At 43.8% G+C, this 10,249-nt stretch overlaps 1 protein-coding gene across 1 annotated transcript in view; it reads left to right on the top strand.

Annotated features, from left to right (window-relative positions):
• Positions 1–97: 97 nt before the first annotated feature.
• Positions 98–10,249, top strand: part of lasp1 (LIM and SH3 protein 1) — a 29,377-nt gene continuing 19,225 nt past the window's right edge. Inside the window, exons 1-2 of the mRNA XM_080487917.1 lie at positions 98–686; positions 9,959–10,053. Of these exons, the coding sequence (XP_080344043.1) occupies positions 126–686; positions 9,959–10,053 (656 nt within the window). The 5' untranslated portion in view covers positions 98–125. The remainder of the gene's footprint in view (positions 687–9,958; positions 10,054–10,249) is intronic.

The following is a 10,249-nucleotide window of genomic DNA, read 5'->3' as shown; positions in this document are numbered from 1 at the left end:
GTAAAAATGCGACTTGATAGCCCTGGATTGGTAAACCCCCTTCAAAAAAATAAAAACTAACTATAAAGATGATCACATGGGTTTGCTATGCGAGCACAGATGGAGGAAAGACTGATTTGTTGGACATGCACATGTTCACAGGGTGGATTGGATTGTCTCCCCACCACACGAAACGGAGATTATACTGCTTGCATGTTGTTATGAGCAACCAAAAAAAACAGAGTAATCCCAGGCAAACATGTGTGACACGTAAATGTTGGCGTTCCCCCGCTTCATCAATCAAAAAACCTTTTATTGAAAGACGAATAAAACCAAACCAAAAAATAAAAAAACTGAACCTCCCACACCAGCTCTGTTCGGACACGCGCAGCGGAGGGAGGGAGCGGGGGCGTCGGGAGCGCGCTTTCCGTGTCTGTTTAAGTGGACTGACAGCCAGCTGTGCGGCTACAACAACAACAACCTCCCGCGTTCGCTTAACACGTCCGAAGATCCAGCGTCGCTCACTCGGCTCGTCGCGGTCGCGTGTATCACAGCTTCAGCCTTCGAGGCGACGCCACAAACCCCGCATCACCTTCGGTTTGAGCGCTAACCAGCCCCAGAGCTCCTTTCCTCCCAACATGAATCCGCCGTGTAGCAGATGTGGACGAACCGTTTACCCCACGGAAAAAGTCAACTGTCTGGACAAGGTGAGGACGTCTAATCCGTTTTTATTCCTTCTCCTCCCGTTTCTTAAACCGCCCCCAAGAACACCCGGTCGTGTTTTAGCGCGGAGGGACGTATTTGCGGCCGCTTAAATCGCCACCTTTTGGCTCTTTTGTTTTTTTGTGAATGAATCGCAGCGAACAGGTATTCCGCTAGCGGGGGGAGCTAACGGCTAGCTCGCGTCTGGGAGGCGACGGGACGTCAACGTGTACCACAAACTGCGCCTTATTGGGCGGAAAAAAACCCCGCAGTGTTATCAAAGAAAATACACATTTAGGTGATATTAAGTGTTGGGGCTGTAGTATTGGGTGGACCTTTTTTTTTGTTTTTTTAAATTCAAAGGAGCGCTGGTGGGGGTCTTCGTCAGGCTCGCCTGGCCTGGGCCTGACTCACCGCCGTCTGAACAAAACTGACCAGGTCGTAACCAGCGTGTCTCGCAGACCCGCTTTCACGCTCCCAAAATCGTTTTTATCGTCAAAACAAAACCTGGAACGATTGAAGCTTTTTATTGGTGAAATGTTACTTCCACGACGAGGATTTCCGCATCCAGCGGTGTTCAAGGCAGCGTGAACTGATTTGAACGTGTCTGTGTCCGATTCGCTCGCTAATCCGAGTCGATTAGTCGAGCAGTCGGTGTAGTTTTCAGTCAGAGCTGACTGTTTAATCTCGGCCAAGGTGGTAATCTCATCAAATTCACCCACGGTGGCTGGCGAGATGACTAATTGTAAAAGGGATCTGACGTCGCAGAGGCGCACGCATTGTTTGGAGCTTCCTCTTCTGCTTCGAGGCGGCGACCATCATGACTTGATTATTGTTTATTGGAAAGGCCTGCAGTCGCTTACACCTTTGCAGCAACACGATGCACACGTGTGACTCGGTTAGCCCACTTTTACCTGGGTACGGTCTGTTTACTTTAAGGAGATGATTTGTCTAATGGACGTCTGAATGGTTATTGAGAATCGATTATTGTTTCTCTGTCGGTGTTGACAGATTAGAAAGGTGCAGAAAGAGCACATCAAGCACTTCATCTGAAGTAACATCATCCCCGGCCTGGATGCATTACTGCTCAGCTGCATGGATGCGACTAATGTTCCCCCAAAGTGGTCTGAACTGGGATTGATCCTATTCATGCACAAACAGCACTGTATTACACATTCACATTATATACGCCATTCTAAGTTATGCTGGGGAGTTATGAGGGGCTGGTATTGATGAGAGCCAAATTGCCACAAGTGCAGTCTGCTCTGGAATCTGGCCTGAAGCGGAGTGCATTCCAGCAGACCGACGCTCCCATAAAACATGTTCTGTCAGAGGCCCACTGTGCCATCTCCCTGCTCGGAACAGGCTCAGGAGGGAAGCAATGCCGTCTGTCTTTGCTGCCATTCCGCATCAGCGCCCAACCTTTCAGACACGCCAAAACAGCCGCCCAGTTTCCCTCTCCATGGCACATACACGTCGCCATTCTTGTTAGTGTGAAGCTGCTGAGGCTTCTTTTTTTTTTTTTTTCCCCTCTTTCGTTTTTCTTCCCCTCCCCACTCCATTTGTGAGGCTAGCTCAGGTGAAGGCAGGGGAGCTGAGGATTCTGCCACTGCTGCATTGGAATTCTGGGCCGCAGAAAAATCCCCTTTAACCTGACAGTTTCTCTTTGTTGTGTCTCTTTTGGGAGAGGCTGAGCCCACTGAGGTTTGTTTGTCCTGTCAGCTGCATTCCAGTAAAGCAGGGCTTGGCCCAGCACTAGCAGCGGGCGGCCCAGCACACGGAAAGACAGGAAGTGCAGTTTGGTTGAAGCTCTTGTTGGTAACGGTTTTTGTCTGCTTGTGCGACTTCCTTCCAGTGCTTAAAATACCCTCTGATAGCGGGGCAGTGTCGTAGGCACATGTACTCTAAACTCCAACTCATAGTGGCTTTAGTTGTAGACAACTGTTGAACCGCCACCGCTGAAATGTGTCAAGGAAGTAGGTTTTTTCCGTTTCACCAGCTCGCCTGCAATCATTACCCGCACAACAGGCTTTGTCAATGATTTCCCTCCATGTCACTTAAAGATTGATATACCTTTTGCTTTCAGGAAGTGTGTTTTTACAATCAGGCTGTGTTTAGTAGTTAGGCATCACAGCTTTCTCTCTCACCCAAACACTCATCTCTACTCATGTGTATACTTACTTTTTCTACATGCTGTCAGCCTTTTTGCATGCCTGAATTGCAGAGCCTGTTTCAACTTGGAGGTATAAAAAAACCCCCCAAAAAAAAACAGTCTTGAAAGTTCACTGAGGTGCTTTATGTGTACTTTACCCAGGATACGTTCCATTATCTCATTGGCTTTCAAGGTACGCAGTTTTTTGAGTAGTAAACCAGAAATGTCAGCAAGTGCAATACTGCACATCTGTAAATATTATAAAGAGTGGATTTGTTTGTTCTGGCAGCTCATTTTTAAATTAGTTTCACATACGCATTGTTTCCAGATCTTAAGTATATGAGTATTAGCAGTGTTGGAAGATTTGTGTTCATTTTTCAATGTCAGCAATGCCTGTCTTTCACTTATCTCCCACATGGCACTAAATGAAATTAAGAAAATCACAGCCTCACTCGCTAATGAACGCAAACAGTGATATTTTGTATTTCGAAGCTTCAAGATTTGTTTTGTTTTATTTTTTTTGCTAAGTTGGTGGTAAAGAAGTAATATAAAACGTCAAATGTTTAGAGTTGCCTCATACAAATTGTGAGTTTAGTATTTACATTGCCTATGGATTTGTCTGACGTATTGTGTAATATCGTACATTGTCTCTCACAGCCACAGCCATTTGGTGTCCGTTCGGTCGGTTACCTAACCGTGTGATTGCTCTGTTATCCGGCTGCTGTGCAGGATTTCTGCTTAAGATGTGAGCCTCAATTGTGCCACTGCTTCTCAATCCCAGGAAATTGCTGGGAAAAGGGAGGTTAAAGTGCAGAACATATCCGTCTTGTGCGACTCTGTACAGTCTCTACTGTATGAAGGAGCTTACGTCACACACCCAATGCTTATATGCTGTATTGTGACAATGAATTGCACAATTCGAAATCTTTGAAACTTGTTCTAGCTCAAAGTACAGTCTTTGCTAAATGCCTCTCTGTTTGCCGTTCCGTCCTACGTAAATATCATAATTATTCAAGTCCTAAGCAGTACCATGGGGGGGGGATATCCTGTTTAAGTGCTTTCTGATAGTCATTTATAAGCTCTTTTTCCTCGCCTGAGTTTTTTCGAAATTTGTCTCCGGCCCATGCCTATATTTAGTCAGATTATTTTAAGCACTGATTCATGTCGTCCAAATGCCACAAGAGGTGAGGAATCTTTGTATCCACCCCCAGTCGCCTCCCCGTGATGACTCACAGTCGTAAACACACATTAGTCAAAATCACCTGAGGTGTAGACTCAACACTGAGCGGGCAGGTACTTCTGCTTGTCCCGTTGTGTGAAAGCAAACCCACCATGTGCTTTGTTTTCTCCCTGATAAAGTTAAGCCTCCAGCACTGCCTTCAAACACATTTATAGTGAGCTAGAAGAGACAGTTTTATCTCTTGAAGGACTGATTTATTTATTTATTTTTTCAACAAAGCAGAAGTCTTTTGACGTTTTCTTTTACTCTTTGTCAACTCTTTATGGTGCAATTTCTTTTGTCCTCTTGTCATCTCAATGTATGTTAATTGGGTATCAGAGATTCTAGTCAGTTCAGACTCCTGTCTTGCCTGTTTGCCGGTAAGAGAGTCCTTGGGCTGAGCGAAAAATGAGTGGCATCAGGTAAGCTAATAATTAATCGGCCTGTATTAATAAGTCAGTTTCTTTTATTAGAACCAGCCAGATGTGGGCACTTTGTCTTTAAGCATGAACTGTCTTACGCAAGAGTAATCTTTTACCCTCAGAGAGCAGCAGCAGTGCCTCCACAGTCTGCATTAGTGTGTTGTTTCTGTTTAATTTAGCCGCGATTAGTCAAACTGCCACCCCAGCATTTTTTTCAACCCTTCTGCCGATTCAGCCACTAAAAGCCCCGAACAAAGTTTTGTTTAGACTGAAGTTAATTGCTACAGATTCAACCAAGAGTTATGAAACATTTTATCAGGGCGGCCCACCAACATGTCCTTCAGGGTTACAAGGCTCTGAATTCCTCAGAGGCTTACTGTGCTGATTACCAGAGGAATGGACCATGCAAATTCATTTAGCACGGGTTATTGATTGTGAACATATTATCATCACCTAAAAATAGCGCGACGTCGTCAGAAATTGTCAGGGAATCTGTGTGGAAAACAACCCGAGCCGTGACGTCATATTTCATCTCATTACCGACCTCTCGCTATGGACCTAACCAATATTTCAGACCGCCGTTTGTCCTGGAATCAGGAGACGGTGAAGGTTTTTTCTGTGTTGCTATAGTTGTTAAACCAAGGTGAGCGAGTCGCCTCCTGTTGTTGTAAGAGGCCCAGAAACAACTCTAAAAAATGGTCTTCTTGTATCAACATACATCATCATAAGCATCTATTTGAATTCTTTTTAACAAATTATCACCAGAATTAAATGTTCTGAGCAAATGAAATAAAGTGGCTGAACTTTGGTTGTCGTTACTGTGTTTGTACTTTGTTATAAATACTTGAAAGTACACCAAGAGGCTACAGTGATACTCTGGGTTGCTTTTGGCTTTGATATTGAGTCCGCAAATAAATCATTGGCGTAATCGCAGCTTTTTACAGATGTCAGGTGCAGAAATGGTGTAGGGCAAGAGTGTAATTGGTGTACTGTTCAAATGCACAGATTTATCTGCAGTTATTACTTGCTTGCTCTTTCATATGCCAACACAGGGAAACGTTGTTCTAGTAACGCTAACTTCTGCTACTCGGATGTGTAGAAAACTTGTGAAATACCTCAACAATTTATCTTAACGCTTTCTGCCCAACATGGCACATTAATTGTTTTCCGATTCATGTTTTCTATATTATTACCAAATATAGCAACAAAAATACAAAGTTACATCGCATTGTCAAATAGAAATGGATACACTTTTGTGAAATGAAACTATTTCCCGTTTATAATAGTGTTTCGTGTGAAAGGGCACATTATGGTTCGCAGGTCTCGATTGGCAGGCTGTTTTTAGCATTTTGAGCCAATGTTTTCCAACAGTCTGAGGTTTGTATGAGAGAACAGACTATAAATGTCCCTCTGTGTGTGTGTTTATAGACAAGGTGACTGAAGTTGTGTTGACCTCTTGTGTAGCTGAGGGTTTTGTTTGTCAAGGCTCTCTTGTATTCAGCTCTCACAGAGAGTGAGCTGCGAGGCTGACTGAGCATTTTGCTCTTGACTGGAGCCTTGGATCCTCCCTGACATACATACATCACACACTGAGATGTATAACCTACATACAAAGCTGTGTGCATGTACATGCTCACAGTTAAGAGTCACACACAGACAAGCATGCGTACACATGTGCCCTTGAGCTACGCTAATGTGTAAAGAGAAAGAGCTGGGGTTTTTTTATTCGGGTCTTTTTTTACGGATGCTTTATTTCTAGGGCTCCATCTCTGCAGTGTCCTCATTTTCCATCTGACTGCCAGATCCTGCCTTGGTATCCAAGAGCCAGGTTACTCTGGAGCTGGTCAAGGCTGACTGCTGGGTGGCCTCTGAAAGTCAGAAACAGATTTATGATGTTTCAAACCTGTGTTGTCATTTGTGTTTTGCGTTTACCGCTGAATTGATGGATCTCAGGTCTGGGACAAATGTATTGCATTCCTCGTATTAAAAAAAACAAACAAACTTGGTTCAGCTTGGTTTCGTCACTGCTGTCGTATTATAAGGCATTTTAAAATGCGAGTAAGCACTCTTGACCGTCTCACCATTTTATGTACATTTGATATGTGTGGGGAAAATGCAAGCTCATTGACGAATAAAAATGTGAGTTTCTTTATACAACAAGGAAAGATGTCTGCATTGATTCAGAGCGAATGGGATAACACATGAATGGTGGTATATAGGAATTTTAATTTTCACATCACGCTGCAGCGGTAGACAACTTTCTCTGTGTTATGTACTTGGTATGTTAAGAAATATGTACTTCTGCTCTCTCCACCTGTTGTTTGTTTATCCAAATATTTGAACATTCTAAGCAGGGCGCCACCTCCCTGACACCTGGAGACTGACAATATTAATGAGCAGGTGGAGGGTGACCGAGGTTGTCCAGGTTGAATGTGGGTGAGCAGGATAGTTGAGACATTTGAGTTCAGCAGAAAAGGTACATGTTTTTGTTTGTGAGGCTAAAGGAGGACAGAAGCAAAAGTTGCATCAACTGAATCTTTTGAACAATGAAAGGAATGCTTTGACAGGTGCAGAGCTTTGCCTCCGTCAGTCCAAAGGACGAACAAAACAGTCAAGTGAAACCTCACGACCGAAGTTCACACTGAAGTCATTTGCATCGATTCATTTGTTGGGATTAAATGGTAATAGTTTACTGCGGCTGTCTCGCAGTCTAAAAACATGCTCACAAGGTTGATTGTTGACTTTTCGCTGGAGTTCTATCTACGGCTTATAGAAATAAACAGTGACGCTTCAGTAAATGATTTCTTGCTATATACCAGTTGCATGCAACAATATAAAATGGTAACACTGTGTGCAACTAAATGGTGGAATTCCCCAATAAAAAAAACATGTACTAGGTGAATTGGTGTATTTTGATTGATCTTACTTGTGGATAATGGCAGATGTGATTATGTAGCTGTTGGCCTTGTGATGGAGTGGTGATTCCTGCCTTTCACCCATTGTAGGCTGGGGTCAACTCCAGCCCCCGGGGCCTCTTCGTTGGAGAAATCCTTCCAGAAGATGGATGGATGAATGGTATTCTCCACCTCTTAGCCTGTAAAGATCATGTGAACCCAAAAGGGCATTGTTTGTTTGATCCATGGATCTATTTCTGACTTATACATCTGAATTTTTGAGCACTGTACTGCATACTACATTAGACTGTATTACTGTGACTAAACTCTTGGTTGTCTGTCTGTATTTGCTCAAACAGGAATCATAGCTGTTTTTCTTTAAGGAGAATTCAGATGAAAATCTTGCTCTTCTGTGTTTGATGAGCACATCCAAATATTTCTTCGGTCTGAGCATGGCCTCAACTTGCTGTCACCTGTGAAGTTCTAATATTGATTGACAGGTGGAGGTGGTGGAGGTTGTCCAAGTAGAATGTGGGTTAGCAGGTTAGGTGAAGCTCATTAAAAAATACTGTTGACTTCCAAGTTTAGATTTATGACAGGGTCTGGGACAACAAGAAGGTCTAAGTCCACGTTACCTATATTGACTTCCCGGCAAGTGTTCTTTCAGGTTTCATTGGGAGAGTTTTCTTCTGCTATAGTGCATAGGATTGATTGACATGCATCTTAGTACACTTTAAGGTATAGGGCTATCAACTGATAAAGGCTCAAGCTTCCATCACCTTTAGTGAAGAAAAGAATTGTGGGCTACCTTGGCCTTCATTTACTTTTAATGCAAGTTAGATTGGTATTGTATGATCCAGACCTGCAGCATTATGAGACGAACAGAAGTTATGCATGCAAAGATGGCAGCCTCCACAGCTGCAAACCAGCAAAAGCTTGAGGAAATGGAATCTTCCCGCAGTATGTTGTTGTTGTTTGTAAAAGGATTTACCATCACACTTCTCGCCAGAACAATACGGAGAGAGTGAGCAGTGGAAAGAGTAACTTGATGTGTCCATCTGCAGCTCCCTCAGGGACCCGCTGGCTGGTATTGGGATAAGGTGTTAGCGTTCGGAGGCCTGGCCCAGCGTGTTTGGCTTTGGATCACAGCTCTGCTGAACAAAGCCGAGGCCCGCTTTCTACTCTGAGCCTCCTCTTTTGTTGTCTCAGTACAATATTGCTTGCCCAGCGAAACAAACACCCGTGTCAAACGCATACATGCACTTGCTCGTTGTCATTGCAAAACATCCTGGGTGGTCCGTTACATCCAAAGAGAAAAGACACGAGTGTTCCTAAAGCCTGCTTTGAGTCTCATTTTTAGATTGTTCAGTAATGTCAGAAATATGTTTGGTCGCGTTTCCATACACATCTCTATCAGTCTTGTAGAGATGTGTCCTCAGCTTCGGCAAAGCTCAACACCCAGCTGATTTACTTCCTGCTTTATCTGAGCTGTGATACATGTTAACACCATCACACTGCAAAAAAGAAAAATGGATGCATTTTTGTGTCCTGTAATCCCCACCTCTTAGCCTGTGAAGATCATTTGGAACCAAACTGGCATTAGGCATGTTTTGTTTTTGTTTTCTTAAATCACAGGCGCATTCAGGGAATGATGTTGCACTTTCATGTGTTTATGCAGCGGGCTCTCTTTCGAAGCGTCCTCATTCCGATGTTTGTTTGGAAGATTAGTGTTTTGTGTGTGTGGGCATGTGCAGCAGAAAATGATAAAGGGTGGGTGAAAGAATGAGAGGGATGGCAAAGTGCCCTGGGGCCATGTTAATAAGGACTCCCTCTTTCTCTCGGTCTCTTGTTGTGTCTTTGCTCTCCTCCCATCCTTCCCTTGATGATGGCAGAAGCAGCCAGATCATTGCTTCACTCCCTAACGGTTTCTCTCCTGCTCAGCCCCTCCGATTGCTTTCTCCATCTCCCTACTTTCATGTTTCCTCCCTCCTTTCAGTTTCCTCTTTGAACCCCCAGGCCGCAGATCAGCCCAGTGCCAGGAGAGGGAGGGAAAGGAGGCGAGTGGGAGGATGGGCGAAAGGGTGGCGAGGAAGACGACAACATGGCCTCATATGAAGAGGCTATTTAGAGATGAATGGAGAGCCATTAAGTGGACTTCAAAGCCTGCTTGCGTGCACAAAAAAGCCCCAAAATATTCACACTTTACATCCGAGTTGGTCTGTTTCTGAAGGTGTCAAAGCTCAACGACTGACTTGACTCTTCCTGGTCACACGATGAGCACCAATTGCTTCTGAACAGCAACTATTCAGTTTAATAGCCGGGGAGGAAGGTTTTTTTTATTTTTTATTTGTATCACTTCATTGCCAGCTCACATAAATGTAGTGCTTCATATTTATCTCCATTTAAAATATTTTTTCCGCATCTTGTCCCTGTGAAATCACATGAAAATAAATGGAGAATCATTCCGGCTTAACTTATTCACTTAGCTTTTTTTGTTGCATGTCTTTTTGTTTGTTTGTTTGGTTTCCATCCCAAAATAAGAGCCTGTCCACCAAAAACAAACAAATGTCTTCCTTTCTCTGTCTCTCAGGTTTGGCATAAAGGATGCTTCAGCTGCGACACCTGCAAAATGACCCTGAACATGAAGAATTACAAAGGCTTCAACAAGACACCATACTGCAATGCGTAAGTCCCCATTTGGCGTGTTCTGTGTGTGTTTCAATACTCAAGCAGTTGAGTATCTCCCAGAGACGCTGACAGCAACGTTTCATCTGTCCACAGCCTGAAATAAGACGCTCTAAATGTGTGCTAGTGTTCATGTGGACGCCCAGCTACGGCCCCTTCTTTCCCTCCTCGGCTGTTTATCTGTAACTATTCCAGC

Source organism: Lipophrys pholis, assembly GCF_963383615.2.
Source record: "Lipophrys pholis genome assembly, chromosome: 19".
Classification (NCBI taxonomy): Eukaryota; Metazoa; Chordata; class Actinopteri; order Blenniiformes; family Blenniidae; genus Lipophrys; species Lipophrys pholis.
This window is presented reverse-complemented; position numbering and strand designations above follow the sequence as displayed.